At 37.5% G+C, this 18,545-nt stretch overlaps 1 protein-coding gene across 10 annotated transcripts in view; it reads right to left on the bottom strand.

The window, feature by feature from the left end:
• The window catches only part of OSBPL6 (oxysterol binding protein like 6), a 112,414-nt gene that overhangs the window by 33,548 nt on the left and 60,321 nt on the right, over nt 1-18,545 (bottom strand). For 7 of the 10 annotated variants that reach the window (XM_064451706.1, XM_064451705.1, XM_064451708.1 and 4 more), the window contains 8 exons: nt 11,675-11,770; nt 8,329-8,451; nt 4,859-4,912; nt 4,047-4,160; nt 3,763-3,927; nt 3,080-3,212; nt 2,531-2,634; nt 1,523-1,615 (listed from right to left, as the gene is read on the bottom strand). In XM_064451706.1, the coding sequence (XP_064307776.1) occupies nt 1,523-1,615; nt 2,531-2,634; nt 3,080-3,212; nt 3,763-3,927; nt 4,047-4,160; nt 4,859-4,912; nt 8,329-8,451; nt 11,675-11,770 (882 nt within the window). The remainder of the gene's footprint in view (nt 1-1,522; nt 1,616-2,530; nt 2,635-3,079; nt 3,213-3,762; nt 3,928-4,046; nt 4,161-4,858; nt 4,913-8,328; nt 8,452-11,674; nt 11,771-18,545) is intronic. The other 3 variants (XM_064451710.1, XM_064451712.1, XM_064451714.1) reach the window with 1 other exon arrangement.

The raw sequence follows: 18,545 nt of genomic DNA, 5'->3' as shown, positions 1-18,545 counted from the left end.
CTTTATATTGCCAGCATTAAGCCTGCCAAGAGTTAACGCTGACCCAGGTTGGGCAGAGTTCATTATCGAAGAAGTGACAGACCCACGTAGAGCAGCGCTATGCACACAAACTCTCTCAGGGAACCTGCAAGCTGACCTTATTTGAGAATTTCAGGAGCTGAGGCACGACTCCTGCCAAGGCACAAACAGCAGTTTGAGAGTCAGTTGCCAAAATGACGGAAGCCCAGACCACTGTCACTTTGGCAAAGCACAGACAACACAGGAACAGCTTGTAATTCCTCATGACCCACCCCAGATCATCATACATTGACTGCTTTCATCATTTTTTCATCATTTTTGTGGAGGGGAATTTCTGAGATCACTGTGGCATGAAAGAAGAACATGCAGGGTTGACTCTGTCTCTTCATAGGCACCAAGTACTTGCATCCATTTTCCTGATATTTTTATTTGCCTGTGTTATTCAGCAGCAGGGAAACACAGTGATCCTTCGAACGCAGGTAACAGGACATGACATCAATCACCAAAATACCTTTGTTAATAAACCTTTTAAATCCTAACAGATGCTTCATTGTTCAACCTATTGTCATTTATCCAGTATAACAGGTAGAAAGAAAAATCACCTACAGCAGTTGCAATAAGAAAGCTGATGCAACTACAATTTCTTCTTTCCTTAAGATTATTAATCTTAAATGAGTCACAGAAAACTCCTTACTGCGCCTCTAGGAGACATATTAAAGGCTTCAAAGTTTGCATGAATTTCAAGGAATTTAAATGGATCAAAAGTTGCTGACATTTATTTATTCTGTAGCAGACAGCACAGTGGTGATTGTTAGCTCCTGAAGTCCGTTGAATATAGCCTTCATTATCAGTTGCTCAATTATAAAAAAGATGAGGTTTTGGATTAGGCCTCAAAACACAAAAGTACTTCTGACAAAACACAGTAAGGCACCCTGGATCTAGCAGTAATACAAGCATATTATTCTTATTTCTGTGCTTTTGCTTTTCAACTCTAAGGTAGGGTGGGATAAATTCTTTCTTTCACATAATCTATTCTTTGGTTTATTCAGTTTGTTCCCATACGAGCAGGCTTGTGAAAATACTTCTCATTGGTAACATTTATAGTACAGGTCTTGACAAAGACAACTGGTGTGTTTAGTATTTCATCCATGTTTCCTGCTTTTAGCTTCGTGTTGCCTGTTTAACTGCCCTTCTTGGCAAGTTTGAGATAAAGCATCAGTATCCCCATGTGCTGTATGTATATCGCCTTTATTGCATCTTAATTGACTAGTATTCAGATCCTGCTTCTATCCCTAGATGGCAATGTTTTCATATGAATGAAAGTAAAATCAATACTTTTCTCACTATCTTCTCTAGGTTTTAAACAACAAACTGAGACTTAATTTACTTCATCAGGAACATAAGAGACAGTACATTGACTTCCTACTTCCAGCCAATAAATCATTTCATGCTTAAAAGTTAATCTAAAAGTACAGTGAAAAGTAAAACATTGTGCATTCAGTACCTGAAGTTGAATTTTTGCATCTTTGCTGACACTTTTTGTTCTCCATCGTCTCGTGACCCTCTTGTCTTTCTTTGAAATATCTACACAGTTAGCCTACATTACACAAATAGTTAAAAGCGACAAAGTACTATTAAGTTGACACAAGCAACACAGACAGTACAGCAAGTTAGTAAAGAATTGTAGCATTAGACATCTACAAATTAGAAAGTAAGGAGAAGAATGCCACTGCCAGAGGCCACAACTACAGCAGTGACTGGCTGTAGCTATCCATACTCTTCTATAAACACATGGTATATTTAGCTCATTTGGCCAAACTGCTGGTATACTTTCTTCATGAGTGCACAATATTTAGGACCAGATCTTGAAATCCTCATGGATTTCTATTCCAGCACTACTCAGAGAAATGTAGAGTTCACCTCTTCATGAAATCAATGGTAAGTCTTGTCACCTCAGTGGAACTAGACTTCCCAATACACCAACACCCCTGGGAGATTTGTGTACTCAAGGAGACTGAGTGAAAGAGGCAGAAAATATTTAGGATCTGCTGTTGCTTTCTTGTGGTCAAGAGGAAAACTCACCCTGAACTGAGCAATGGCCCAACCCTTGGGACCTTTGTACTACGCCCTCTCTTCTAGAGCACACAACTTCAGCTTTGAGGGTCTTTGGGTCTCCACTCCTTAAAAACTTAAAATATCTTACTCAGCACAACAAAAACTCCTTAAATGCAATTTCAATATATACATGCATTGCCATCATAACTGTTCTCAGTTTAGCTTTGCAAATCACTTAAATCACTTGATTCACCCTATTTAACTCAAATAATTAATACATCTTAGTTGTTTACACATGAAACATTATTACACAATTAAGAAACACATATGATAAAGCTTTCATCCAAGAGTTACTATGATTTAAGAAAATCATTCTCAGTTAACAAACATCTCTGTATTTCCCTTAACACAAAGAACAAGTGTGTGAGTGTGATGATTTATGTTCAAGCATATTTACCTGCATGTCTGTGAAATTTGGTGCTGACTGAGTTCTCTGTAGTATTTCTAAATTTTGAAGAAGTTTACTGAGTTCCACAAGGTTTGCCTGACAATGAGCAAGATCTAACAGATATAAATCAAAAAATATATTAGGTGCTTCAATTCAGACTTTTTTTTTCTCCCCATGCCGGCCATCATTGGCACTTCATTGCATTATAAAAGTTAATTGTCCAAATCCCCAGTAATAAGGCATCTAAGTAAAAGCTTTATTTTTAGAGATGTTGAGCACTTATTATTTCTACGGGAGTCAGCAACAACTCTGGACCTCAAAAGTTTATCATATTTTAAAAATTGTATCTATTAAGATAATACAGATTATTAAGATAAATTTTGAAAGCAACATCCCAAAACATGCAGAGAGAGGGAACTTCCCACCACAAACATCTATTTACCTGAAGAACTACTTCATGTGCATGTAAAGATGCAACTTAACCACTTCACTGTTTCTTATTCTATATCAACAAGAAGTTCTGCTGAAAGAAAAACGCATGGAAAGGTAAAGACTAACCTTCTGCACATCTGTCCATCTCTTCAGAGTCCTGCAACCAGGCTGCTACTTTACTCTGACCAGTAGTACAGGTGGCAGGAAGGCTGTTACTGCAAGGTATAGGAGACTGCCAGGGGAAGCTATTTTGTTGCACCTAAGGCATAATAAAATGCTTAAAATTCCTGTTGCTATGTTGCTTAATCAGTGTAATCACCATACTACTTCAGAATAAGAAAATAAAATATGCAATGTGATTTCAGTGACATCTGTGATTGGACTATATAGTTCCCCAAGATGCAGATTTTTCTGAACAGCATGTTGGAGAACCAAACCAAGAACCTCACAAGCAAACTACATTTGCTAAACACCAGTTAGAAAAGCTGTTGTTTAAGAGGAAGAACATTATAAAACAGTAAAGAGACAGATTTATCTCTGATGACAAAGGCAAGTGCAAATTGTTCTGGGGATGGTGCATTCTTTGCAAGATCTCTAGAGCAGCCCATTAATGAAGCCTGCAGTAAGGCTAAATTAGACAGCCTTTCAGCTGCACACACTCACAGCTTTTTGTAGGCCATTGATTCCCACAGCAGAAACTCCTCTCTATTGGCATTACAAGCGGAGCCCACTGAAACTGCCCATGAGCAAGGCCAGCAGGCATGAGTTTTCAAAAAAAAAAAAAAACCCACCAAACAACCACTACCTACCTTTCCATCTGACACATTAGCAGCTGGTGAAGACTCTGTAGTAGAGGCTGAAGGGAATATATGAAAGCTAGCATCTCTCGGAGATCTCACAATCTCATTCTGACGGTATAACCGGTGGTGGCGTAATTTTGAAACCCATGCATCAAATGAATCTTGGGACTTCACCTGGAAACAAATTCACTGTCAAGAAAACATTCACAGTACTACTTTTCTGCACATCTTCTACAGTTTTATTTATTTCCACTGTGGATGAGAAGAGAATAAGTATTTGCACCACTTTTTACCTTCAGATGATAGATGTGTTCTTCTGTGTCAAGATCTATTCTCCGAGCCTTCTTTTTTATAGACATAACTGATAATCCAACATCAATGCTCCCATGGACTTTGCCCTTCTGTATCTAAAAATCAAAAAGCAGGGTAAGAAATTGGTAGCATCATGCACATTTAACAGAAAAATATCTGGTGCTGAAATGGTTTCCTATTTTATGAACATTTTAATATAGAGCCATATTAAAAAAAATCAAACCTGTAGCCAGACTAACCACTTACTATATTTATAGACAGAGAAAAGTATCTCACAAGAAACGCCCGGTGCAAAGCCAGCTCCAAAGTTAAAGTGTGTTGGTTCACAGTACCAGTACACAGCTACAGGTAAGTGAAAAGCAGAGAAAATTAGACAGTACTCAGCTCCCTGCTGCTACCACTTGATAGTTATTGGTATCAGATCTAACTAATTTAATGCTACCCTTTATATCTCGAGTCCATTGTAATCACTTCTCTGTCCTGTCCACAGATCTCGGAATAATCAGCTCTGACTGACGTAAGAATTAAAAAAGAAAATACATGGTCAGGCTAATCTCTCAAGCACCTTCTTTACATAATGTACCTTAAGTAATGTAATTTTTATTTTCATTAAGTAAGAAAAGGTAGAATCCCTGAGGACAGAACTCAGCCAAAACCTTACATGCTTTCCATATACAGATCTCTCTTTGAATCCATCAACAGCTTTCATGCGTGTGCTGTCATAAATACACCTAGAGTGAGTATGAGATTTAATCACCCTGGCAGGATGAATTCCAACATAAACTTTACTTACATCAATTGGTGACTTTGAATATTTCAACATTCCATTGTCCAGGACAAAAAACCTCTGAAAGAAAGAAAAAAAAAAAAAAACAAACAAAACTTTTAGTGAGAAGATGTAATTTAAACTGTGTACAATAATTCATCTGCGAAAGAAAAGGATTACTCCATAGCAATTTCGTGGGTTGGAAAGAGAGGATGAACACAGTATTGAATATTTTCTTGCTTGTTTTTTGACAACTACTGTCTTCTAAGCAAGAAAAACTAGATTCTTTTTTCAACATTATGTTCTAGGTTTAACTTAACAAACCTCGATAATGAAGGATATTTTTTTCAGTTTTCCAGCCAATTCAATAAACTCTAGAAGAAAGACACTGTAGGCCGAAAGAGTTGTGTCTGTTTCTTAATCTCCTTCCTGTTTTTCTCCCCACAGAATTTGGTCACATTTCAATTTAACAACCTACCATTCCTATCCAGAAACCAAAAAGTTTTGCCTAGTGCAAGACCTACATCCCAAAAGGAAGACCCACATATGGCTGTTCTTGTGGTCTCCTTGATCTCCAGCTGAGAAAAAAATGCAGGCTGTGAGTCACTGCTCTACCATCCAAAACTCTGTGCCTCACGGCAGACCTCTATGCAGTGAGGTAAAGATGAAATTGTAATTTGTGCTGATTATATCTTCTCTAGCTATAGTCTAGCTAATACAGGTATTAGTACAAGTGTAAGTATTGCAGCATTCCCAGCAACATACCCAGGTCATGGGGGGTCTTATGTTTTGGGTGTTAGTCACTGATACGGTGTCAGCCACGATATCATCACTGACATAGTTACCAGGGCTAGGCTAACGTGATGATGCCCATCTGTGCCATCGCTACACCTTTATTCTGCTGAGTGGCTCTTACTCAGAGCAGAATCCCCTATTCACAATGTGTTTATTCTGCAGTTAAAGTTGCCCTAGCTTGCGTGTTCCAGACCACAAGTTAGCATAGACTTTGGCACACAGCATAAAGATACAGACTAGCAGGAAAACTAAGACTTGAAATGAGATTCACTGACTTGTGTTTACCACCATTAACTTTCAAAACATACTAATTAATAGAAACTAATTCATATTTTTAGAGTCTAACCTAAAGCATTAATCTATGTAAAAAATCTAGAACACAGCAAAATATTATCCTGGACACTCTAAGCTGCCTGACATGGAAGGGAAGAACAATGTTTTCATGATGTGAACCTGTTAATTCAACACTATGAGCAGGGTCAGTAGTTAGATGGCAGAAGATACCTCTTGAAGACGGTTCTGGAAATTATGTCAGTTGCACAACAGATGGTACTAATATCTCACGCAGGGCAAGAAAACAGTGCTTTCCTGGAAACAGAACTTCTTGAATAAGATGTCAAAGCAACAGGAGGGTTTTGCATTCTGGGATTTTTTAACTAGGTATGGTCATTAATGGACTTAACAAGAACATGATGCTCATTTCATATTGCTCTGCCTCTCTAAGTTCCACACACAGAAGAAAATGACCTTTCCTAATATTTCATTTCAAAGCATACTGCACTTCAGAAAATGATAGGCTAGTCACCAAGTTGTACACATTATACCTGGTATGCCACTCAAGCACATTCAGAACTGTCAGAATATGGCATTCAGTGTCCAATAGTCAGAGGATGCTATGGCTTTGCTAGCAGAACACTAACAGAGCACATGCTACAATTACTGTCTCTGGAATGCCTCACTGGGCAGTCAGCACAAAGTATTGTTACAGAATCTGCAGGATTATCGAGGCAGAAGTTGAGAAAAAAAAAAAAGCCAACTCATTACCAATCCACAGTTTCGAAACATAAGTTGAGCACAGATCTTTAGGCGAAATGTAAAGCAGAGAAGGGGGGGAATGCTGAACTGTGAACCTCTTAATTCATTAAAGATCATTTACACAGGTAACTGCTGTAAAGTCAGCATGAAAAACAGATCACCAGTAGTGATTTCTTTTATAGAACTATGAAAGGTGGACTCCCCTTACTCTCCTATAAAGTTCCTTAGCAAAACAGATACTTGTCCAAGAAGCAACACACTAACATGTATTTTAAAGGAGTGGAAGCAGTAGGTTATTCCATATATTCTTATATACCTGATTAACTGTTTGGGGTTTTTTGGGCGGTGGGGGTGGTTTTGGGGGGTTTTATTTGTTTGGGGGTTTTTTGATGTGCTTGTTTGTCGGTTGGGGTTTTTTAGTTTTGTTTTTTGTTTGTCTGTCTGTTTTTTTTAAATAAGCTCTCATTTTCTGTTCTTTCAGTGTTTCAGGTATCTCAGTTTGAAATCCTTTAATGCCCCTAGACCAAATTCAAGTAGTGTATATGTATTTGGTTGCTGAAACTACAAACTCTAAGTAAAACAAAACAAAAAAAAACCTAAGGTAGATAGGCATGCACAAAAAAGGGCAGCAGGCATATACCTAAGTTAGTATAACATTCAGAAAGAACAGAGAACTTAGAAAAAGTGTGATTTATACTAGTATGGACTGCACTTGGACTCAGACCTGAGTAAGTCCCACAATGTTTAGCAAAAGAACAGAGTCAATGCTTTCCCAGAAAAAATACCATGTATAAGAAATTATTTTACCACCCTTTGCAGTAAAACGCATTCTGTCCTAGAAAATTATCCTGCTTCAAGTGCCCTCAGCTACAAAAAAGACAGCTGAGTGTCAGTAACAGACATCTTGTGGCTAAAAGAGGGGGGGGAAATTTAATTATTATGGTATAAAATACAAGCAAAAGAGTTCATGAAGACAAGGTTTACGGCTGAAAAAAGGTAGAATTATGCTTGGAGAAATGTCTCCAAATTAACTAAAAAGAAACAGGAGATTTGCGGGTGGGGGATTTTTTGTTTGGGGTTTTTGAGGGGTTTGTTTGTTTTTGTGGGGGTTTTGTTTGTTTTTTATTGAGACATCTGATAGCAAAAGTGCATAGTCCTACTGCATGCCCACACAGAAGACTGCAATCAAGAAGACAAACAAAATTCAGGGACAAAGCTGAGCAAATCTGCCCAGTCAGCACGCCTGAAGAGGAATACTCTCCCATACAAACACCTTGGGTGCATGTAAAAGCCCCTCAGCTCTCCTCTGCTATCATGAAGTACTGTGTACTTTAAGGTAAACTCAGTGCAATCCTACAGTACACAGCTACATTTTGTTATAATGTGTTGGAAAGAACGAAAGGAATATTGATTGAACCTCTTAAACGACAAGGTGTCTAGTGCATTATTTACAACTTCCACCTGGATTTTGGATACAGCATCAGACAGCAGGCACTGCAATTGGGAAGCCATGAACTGTGTGTGCAAACTAATTCTTCACATGATTTGAAGAAAAAGTCATACATCAAAATCCTGGGCATTTATTTGACATCCTAATTTCCTCTAGGCAAAAATCCCAACTCATAAAATGAGGTAATAATCTTTTGAGTGTTTTATGAGACATTTACCTTGTGCCAACCTTTTAAAGGCCATTTTCTCTTTTTCAGCATGAAACCTTCATGTTTGTCTGGCTTCTGGACATTGGTCTGGCCTATTTTCAGGCCCTCTATGATTTCCCAGCTGTCAGGTTCCTGGTGAAAAAGTATGAAGACACACTGATTATTAACTGTGCACACATGACAAAAAACCACTTATTATTATAGCACAAATTCTCCAGTGCAAGACAAAGAGTAAAGGAGGGCTAGGCATTTAAATCAGCCTATTTAGGTACCAGACTACACGATCACTGTATTATGTCCAGCTTTGTATAATTTAAAACTACTGCATACAAATATTTTTGGAAGTCTAACACTTACCAGGTAACTAAAAGGAAGTTGAAGTTTTTAAAGAAGTCTGACACTGTAACTGAGTGACAATCTGAGGGTGGGTGTGGACATGCTGTTCACAAGGACTGCATCCCAATGAAATAATACATCCAAATACATGAAACCAGGATCAAATTGTGGCTGAGTTAAGTATAGAGAAGTTCAGACCTGTTACTGGAGGTAACGGTGTGAAAGTGCAGGTGACTGTGTCTATCCAGAAGGTACCTCACAAATTAGCACTGCACTGTAAGAACTAAAAGGACTGAAGAGATTTTGCAAGTGTGGTATGGGCAGAATCTGCATGTTAAAAATGTACCTTTACTCAGAGTACTCCTCTAAAAAAAGATGGGATCATGAGATGAAATGAAGAAGAAACCATACTGCTAAATATATGGGCACATATTAACAGTGCCCTTTGTGATATTACCTGATCATAAAAAATTGTAAGTTTTCTAATCTTTAAAGTACAAGCTACATGGATTCTGGACACACTAACTTTTCCTTAAAATCAGAAAAACAAGCAAAAGAGGTTGGTTTGTTGTTGATTTTGAATGTAGCCAGCTCTTGTCTTCAAAGGTATTTTATGACAGAGTTTCACAGGCTAATTGCACCTTTAGAAATCTGCAAAAGGAAATTAGCTCTTTCAGAATTTTTCTGCATTCTTGTCACTGTATTAAGAGAAATTTCTAGGAAAGTTAACTAATTGTCTCTCTGGAGAAAAGAATAGGAACTGTATCATTTCAGATACAACCAGCTGTATGCCTTTCAAGGAACCAGTTAAAGCATATTTCTTGTACATACCACTTCTTATGTATGACGACTTGTACAACTCAAGCCAGACTTATAATATACCATAGTGAACAGCTAAAGAACAACATTTTTAAAGAGAAAATACAGAGCCATACCTTTATTTCTATCCTCTTGCTACTACTGTAATCAACAACATTCTGTACCAATTTAAAAATCTATCACCCACTCATTAAGACTCTATTTTACTAATTGTGTACTACAAAGTTGTAAACTTACATTTTCTCAGCTGATCTGTCACAACTCCCAGCAATGTTATGAAAATTTATCAAGAGAGGAAGGTCATACAGCACCAATCATTTAAAGGGAAAACAAGACTGTTCAAAGGCAAGCACTGCCAGTCTTTTATAACATCTCCAAGTTACACAGCCCTGATAATATTAACATCACTATTATGAAAACATGATTTCAAAAGTAACAGCAAATTTCAAATTTACAATTTTCAATAATGTCTTATTATTTTGAGAAGGGTGAAAAGCTCTATCCCAAATAATACACACTGCAGTAAATCTTAATAGAAATGTTCACTCAGTTTAGCTTTCCCTCCATAATTATAAACTGGAACTACCCCAGTGCCTGTAAATCCCATGCTCAAAAACCACCTTCTTCAATTCCCTGTGTTTTGCTTGGATATTCTATTTCCACTGCTGTAGAGTGAAGCACATATGCATTATTTTTTCCCTACAAAGCAGCACTGGGCACTTGAGGGGGGCAAATTAAACTATGAGTCCCCTGGGGTGAGCAGAAAACCTCTCTCTGCCACTCTGCCAACTGATTTGTCGCCATATTGATTTCTCCTTTAGAAAATCAGCTGCAGGCATAGGTCTTTTATCTACTAGATAACATCAGTATTGATTACTCTCAACTAGAAATCACACAATCTCATATAGCTATTCATTTAAACAAAAGGTCTGATACAGAAGGACAAAACAAGCAATTATTCAGTGCAATGTGGATACCTGTCTTCTGCTGCACCAGTGCTACCAGCTGTTCTTAAAACCTTCCAACAATCCTAACTGTGCCTCATCCCACAGGGTTGGTGTGATGAGATATGCCCAATACAAGGGAAGTTATGCAAGAGCAGCAGAAACAGGGGAAAACCTGAGCGAAAGGGATATGCTTGAAGGGTCCTCACCCAATGCCATTTCTCAAGTACTGCACTAGTACTTTAGGACTTCTGCGATTCCCTACATATTATGTGAGAAACAGCTCCGTATGAAGCAGCAGGACTAGGGGGAGCACAAGCACAACATACAGTCCCTGGGTCTGCATATGCGCCAGGTATTGGCAGTAAGAGACCCACTACCAACAACTCTCAGAACCTAGTCTTTTTGACTGCAAAGTATTTCTTTCCAAATAATATAGAATGAACCATTTCATTCTCCCTGAACAGAATGTTTTCTTTTGAATTTGTTTTACCAGTTCTGTTTCAGAACTCACAGACATTTAATTTAGGATTTTTCTTTTCCAGCAAATATTCCATCAGAGCATCCTCACCTTTTCATTAACAATCTTACTTTTTCATATGAGGTATCTTAAAATGAAGCCTTCTTTATGTGGAATTAGACTTATTTGGAGCCTTATTGAGGCTTTTTGGAGGCTATTTGGAGACTTATTGAGCCAGGAGAAGTGGACTGCAAAGCACCACACACAAGGCTGCACCTTTAACTGGTGGTGTTACTCCTACAGTTCCATTCATTTCTCTGCCTCAGGAAAGAAGCTCTCAGCAAGAGATTTTAAATTTCAAACCTTAAAAAACTACCCAGGAATGGCATTAGGATTTTTTTTTTTTTAATTAATAACATTAATTGATTAGCAGCATTTTTGGACTTGGATATGATTTGATCTACCTTAGTAAGAGGATCGGAGTAGATCATTTCTCAAAGTCCCTTCTAGCCCCATCCCATACTCTGAGATGTTAAAATTTTCTCCTGGGGGCCATCCATGGGTTAAAAAAAAAAAAATACAAACCATCCAAATCCTTAGTTTTGTTAATATAACATCTACTAAAGATTACTGGCCCTTCATCTGGGGAATAGGAAGCTCCAGTGCAGGCTCACAATATCACAATATACTCAGTAGTAGAATCACACAAAACAATATCCCAAAGCTATTAGTCAAACTACTTTGTAACTACAGAGGGAAACTCATCACCCAGATTACAGCCCATGCTTTTGTTTACCTTGGATAGAGAGATAGGGTCGCTTTCAAGGAACTGCTTGCTTAAGGAAGGGTCTGTGCTTCCTGAAGAAGCCTTCCGCTCCAAAATATGAACACTCTTTAAAAAAAAAAAAAAAAAAAAAGGTAATTAAAATAACAATTTATCATTCACTATTACTTTTTAAAATATATATTGAGTAATGAATAACTGATCCTTATACTCCTTACATAAAATACGGCTCAAAACGTACCAAGTACTACCCATGCATGACATAACTACAGAAATAGTTTGTCTTCTGAGGGAATACACCTCTCTTTCCTTCCCCTCTTTTTTATTACTGGTTTTTAAACTAATTACTCTCTTCAGTCTAGAAATGACTGGGAACTAAAAAAAAGCCAGGAAAGACAAGTAATGCAGTTCTTACCTACAGAGATGCAAAGTGCTCTTAGCCGGATCTATTATGTTTTCTGCCTAAGATACAACACACAGAGTATACGTATCGTGCAGTCAGCACTGTCCTACATTCATTTCTGAAGCAAACCACTGCACATAAGGTATTACTGCCTCTAACGCATTCATTATCACACTTTAGCATTTTGCTATGGGCTTCTCAACTGAGGTGAAGTAACTCATTACATACATGCTTTTAATACATTACAGGTGTTCACAAAATCAGTTATGGAGTCTCAGCTGATGGGCTTGCTGGCGAACATTTATGGAACACAATGATCTTAAACCATTACAGCTGGTTTTATCTATTACAATATTATAAAATTTTATATTTTCAAAGCACGGTACAAATATGAAAGACAATGTCACAACTAGCCCTTGAAAGAATGCTATTCTTAAAAGACATCTAAAAAACTCTCCCCATTTCCCAGAAACGTTTCACTCATATTTTGTAAAAGAAAATGCATTTTTGCTACAGGAGAAAACAACTACATTCTGCCTGTTTGGATTTGCATTTCATTCTCTGGTGAAATTTTGTTACATCTCATATTATTATTTGGTAAAAATTCTCATGTCAGGCATGAAATAAAATTATTTCATTTCCAGGGCATGTAGCACAATGACAAACTTGCAATTGCAATGACCCTCTGAGAAGGGTAAGTTCTTCTCAACTGACAATGGCAATTAAATTTTGTTCACAATTAAGCTTCTTTATGTGCACCAAAGAAGAGATTACACAGGTACAAGTGACAGCAGAAACCATCAGGGACTATAAGAAGTCATACAAACAGAAAGGTAAATATTATTTATACAGGTAACTAAGCGCATAAGGACCATAACCAAACTGAATGAAAATAAACACAGCTATTCATATAAATGCATATATTACACAGCCCACATCTTGCTGCAGAGCAACACACAGACCTTCACTGTTCTCTTTCAATTTGCAACTGTCAATGAGAATAGGAAAATATGACAATTGTCTCTGTTGTCCGTGGAGATTAATAAGCATCCCTGCCGCTATGCAACAATAATAGACATTTATTTTCAGTTACTTTTAATTTAATTTGCAGTGAAGAATGTGGAAAAGCAGCAAAGTTATGTTACCTGCCACATTCCCCAGGGCCAATCAGCAAAAGCTTTGTCATCTATGCTTTGAAATCTTCTGCTTCATAAAAGAAAGGCCAAAATTATTACTTAACCCAATGTTTATTACTAGTCAGATGAGAAAAACGTTTGTATTTATGTAGCACAAAGTTCCTACACTGCATGTCAAATAATTTAATATGCTTGTTTGAGCCAAGTACCACCAAGTTGCTAATGATAAACTATGATAAAGTTTTCTCACTGAATACATGAAATGCTACTTACACAAACAGTATCAGCATTTAAACAATATACAAAACACCCAAATCTGTTCCTCCAAGGAAGATTAAAATGTCACTTGATTAGCATAATCAGGATGATTCCCAGCTTTCCTGCCAGTTTGTTTGGCAGACAGGAATCCCTCCATCTTGAGATGGAGCAATGCCCAACACAGATGTTCTGAAGGTCTCATATGTAGCAGGCAGTGCAGTTTGTTGTTACATAACTGGAATTTCATTTTGTACAATGTTTAGAGTGGAGTAACCCAACTGCCCTTGGCTTGCCAGAATTCCAGTGACATTTTCAATCACATGGTTTTAAGGCAAGAGTTTTTTTGCCTTTTTTTTTTTTTTTAAATCAGCCCTCAGTCATTACAGTGCCACTTCAGTTGAGAAATACATTATTAGCTTACAGCACTTTAATGAATGCTGACTTATTGAACTCTTTGTTTGGAAATAAGAAAATTAACACCTTTAAAATAAAATTGCTTTCTTTACATTCCTTACTTCAAGAAGTGTTGTCTTGTTGTCTGTAAATATCTGCTTTCCAACTCTTCTGTCATAACCACCATTATACTGATACAAAATCACTTCTTTAAATTTGTGACATGTCTCTAGCATAATATTAATATACATTACTTGGTGCAAAATGTTCTCCATTAATGCATGTTACTTTTCTGCAAGACTACAGCTAGAAATTACACAATTATTTGACATTTTGAAAAGCAGCTATTTTTATAATGCAGAAGTTCAGCAGCACAGAAATAAAATTATTTAGATCTTGAAGTTATTATCAAGGGCTTTTTTTTGTTTTAGAAAGAAAAATAGAGTTGGTAAAGGAAGCAGTTAAAAAAGGAGATGAGAAGGAAGAGGCAGATCAATACAGCTTCTGGGTTTTGTTTGTAATCGAACAGAAAATGAATAATCCATTAACCTAGGCCTATCAAACAACCTGGTACTCTCACTCCTCTCATCCCAAGAATACAGGCGGATAAAATCAGCCTCTGCACTGCTCCATTCCAGACTTCCCTCATGTTTCAGAATCACCTGTGTGCTATAGCTGGCTTGTCCTGGAAAAAACATCAGCACCAACAAATTCTGTGTGCTCTTGGAAATTAACTCAACAAGATTACAAGTTTAACTGAAATTGCTCTGTAATTCCTTCCTTCAGCTTTGAGATTATTCACAACATACATTATATACTTGATCACTCACTTGCCCCAAAACGCCCCTAACAAGCCTACACACAAGGAACACAAATGCTGATTCTTCTCTGCATTTTTTTTCATGTTGCTTCCCAAAGACATGTGAGGGAGAAGGAGGCTGATGGAGAGAATCACAATATGGTGTTGTTTCATATTCTCATCGTCTCTGGAGGGCAAGAATGGAAAACGCATTTTACAATATCTTTATATCTTACCAACTTAGTTTCTCAGTTAAGAGTTCAGTGACCCATACACCGTGCCCACCAGAAAAAACACTAGCACATGGAGCATCTGGTCTCCATCAGGCCAGAGGCTGAAGGCCCTAAAGTTTCTTAACTGAACATGACTTCCCGTGAAAAGACAAGACATTCAACTGTTTTCAAAGTGAAGGCAAGGAAAGAAAAGAGAGATGGGGTAAACAGAGATGGGAAATCCAGTGAAGGACATGTCTGGCACTCAGGCCTCTCCTTTTTGCTTTGCTGCTTAATTACTTGAACTAATTATATTTAACACAATGAGTTCTCTCTAATTTATAATTTATTATTTCCAAGAAAAAGACAAACTGGTAAGGAATTTATCACTCACAATAGACAGAGACTCTCTTTAGTTCAGAAATGTATGCATGTGGCTAACAGTTAACTAACGAAAAAGATTTGGTGGGTCATTTGGTTTGCTCACAGCATTCAGCAGTCTTCACCACCCATAACTATGGGGCCTAAATGTATACTTTCTAAAACAGTAATTCAAAATAGAGATTTTTCTCTCTGGGTTTTTTTTCAACCCAAAGGGCTAATTAGTTCATCTTTTATTATCTGATAATCACTGGCATTCTTCTTGCAACCTAGCTACCCCTTCACAGACCTGTGTTCTTATTTGAAATCCATTTAGTATGGAGTACAATGCTTAATCATTTTCTCTCACTAAAAACATACTATTCTCCACTTACCTGAAATACAGCAGCAGGAATAAGGCAGACACAGATTTGTCTGCAGATACACCAGTTTTTACTAGCTTTTAAATAAAGCTGTGACATACACTGAGTTAATCCACAATATTATTTGCAAAAGGAATAACCCCAAAACTTTTTTATCTTAGGCTGCTTCTCAGTCAGCTCTGGCTTTCCTTCTGTTGATGTTGGAATAAAGACAGTGTCTCGAATATAATTGTGAGAGAACGGCGAGTTCGAAGCAAAACCACCACGTCTCCACCAATGTATTTCTCCTTTCTTTCATGTAAAACATTTTTTAATTTGTATGAAGCAACCAGGTTCCTATCCTCATCTTCAGTCTCTCCTATTGACACTGTTCCAGCTATCAACCAAGAGCCAAAGGAACGTAACAGTATTTTATTAATAGCATATGTAGTTAATCTTTTGCATTTTTTTTCTTCTTGTAGCACATGCTCATCTTGTACAGAAACGTGCTGAAGAGCAACATTTTCTCTTTGCAACCTTTTTACTGAAAGACAAGTATATCTAAGTGGCAGTTCTGCAGCATATGAATAACATACAGGTATGTATGTCTCTACTTCCTTCCTCACATATCCAAAACAAACACTTCTTGTGTTACAGAAATGTCAAGGATTTGTTACAGTCCTTCAACTCAGGAGCTCTCTGCCAGCCCTTTCTGGAACTCCAGCTTGGTGTTGTATGTAGCACTTCACGTCAATGCTTTTTTGGCTCTGAAAGCAAAGAAGCCTTTGCCTTTCAAGGTATTTTCTGACAAACTCTGAAGAGAAATAAGCTCTTGTTCTTCTGAAGAGCTTCTTGGAGGGAAGCATTAGCACAACTGGATAAAGCAGACAAGAGATATCATTGTAACAGCAATCTTCTCTTTGCCACAGAAATGGTTTGGAAGGACTACCAAGCCACAGCCTGAGTCTTTAATGACAAACTTCTCCTTTCATACTTCAGATTTTGACCCACTTATCTCAAAACAGAGCAAACAGATAAACTGACAATATCTGACAGAGAGAATTCAAATGTTTGCTAATGACACAAAGCTTTCTTATGACTATTGAATACTCACAAGTAAAAGGACTGATATTTCACTAAATAGTCTCAGGCTAGCAACTCATTTCATTAGTGCTGATACAGTTAAAAAAAGGAGGGAAAATAAAATTGCATATACAAAAGAAAACCATTCCTTGATATGTTAATTTGTTAACTTGTTAACTAGTGAAAGCATTCTAGACACGTCGGATGGCCTTCTTCAGAGAATATATACCGTTTTCACTTTAATAAATGGTTGCAAGGGAGTCTAAGTGAAAACAAATCATAGGCCAAAGAGTTGGACACTCACCTAAAAAAGTGCATAGGTTCAAAAAAAGAAAGCTCTTTCTTCCTGGGGCTCTCCTTAACACCCTTATGTAAGCTGCCCACTTAGACTTTCTCAATATGCTTTAAATTTTAATATATGCAGTACAAAAATACAGAAGCTAGGGAAAAAAGGGGTTATGAAAAATTTTCAAAAAAAATTTTTTTTTTTTTAACATGAAATCTTATTCTACCAGGGGAAAAAAAAGTTTGGATGTAACAGCCTCATTTTCAATTCCAGGATAACGTATTTAACAAAAACAGAAGAAGAGAGATGTCAGAAGAGCAAATAGCTTTATGAAGGCACACATTTTTTTCTGCCTAATACATTTGTAATTTGTATGTCTTGAATATGGATAATCCCAATCATGCATGAGTGTCTTGAAAACAGAAGCCTTCATATCATACCTGCCATCACCCTCCCTCCTCTTTTCACTTTTGTGCCTTTCCCCACCACTGAGGAAATGAAAATAAAATCGTGCTTCTCTTTCTTCTCCGCCATTTGCTTCCCAGAAATCCTAAATGGCACTTCAGAAGAGTTGCACTTCTTCCGTCTGAATTCATGTGTGTGTGTATGTACACACACATTCTGCACTGATCCCAGACAACCCATTTTGGATCAAGTTGCAGTTAGAAAATGAGTGCATATTATGATAATATCTGTCAGTGTTTGAGGACACTTGAATTGTATGAATATTCATTTTTTTTAAAATGTACAAGTTGCTCTTTTAGTTTATGATCTCAAGGAAAGTGAGACATGCTTATGTAGGTATGGACATGCATGCATGGTAGAGGGGAAAAATGAGACAGGAGGAATGCAAGAGCGACCATGTTCTGAAAACACCACTTTAAACTATCTGTCATAATTTGCATGGGTAATTAAGCTTTTATGAGAGCAATTTCACAGGTTTTGTAATAGAAGATAGCTACATCCACCATTTCTAATCAAACTGACACAGTTTAAAAAAGGAATCTTTCTTCATAGCATATATCTGAACTTCAGCATTCCCCATGCTGTCTGGAAAGCACTCCTAGGGGTAAGATAACTTGGATAGCAATGTTTATGAAGCTCAGAAAATGCGTACACATGGCCCCGTGCAACAACTTGACGAGTATACTATTACTGTCAAGAACCAAACCAAGTTTCTGGCACAACATTTTTTTTCCTCACAGGTCTTTCAGACATTGTGCTGGCTTGCCTTACAGAGCACACTATCTGTCTGTCCTTAACTGCTCCTGCCCATTTTATTTCTTCAACAGCTTTAAGGCCAAGCCTTTCTTAGAAAGGGACCACATATCCCTCTATTAATCTCCAGGACTGTACTCTGGGAGATATTGTCTCCAAACCACTATAGATATTACCAAGGACAGGGCACTTGTAATCCAAATATCCAAGCCCACCAAGTGCATATGCACACAGATGTACTTCTTCTGGTTGCCATGTATATATTGTGTAAGTTCTAGGCACAAATACAGGCATGAGATGAAGGACATCTGCTGCACAGCTGCAGGCTGGCTTTACAACATACAGAGAGCAAGCCTGATACACCCAGCCTGAA

Source organism: Phalacrocorax carbo, chromosome 5, assembly GCF_963921805.1.
Source record: "Phalacrocorax carbo chromosome 5, bPhaCar2.1, whole genome shotgun sequence".
Taxonomy (NCBI): Eukaryota; Metazoa; Chordata; class Aves; order Suliformes; family Phalacrocoracidae; genus Phalacrocorax; species Phalacrocorax carbo.
This window is presented reverse-complemented; position numbering and strand designations above follow the sequence as displayed.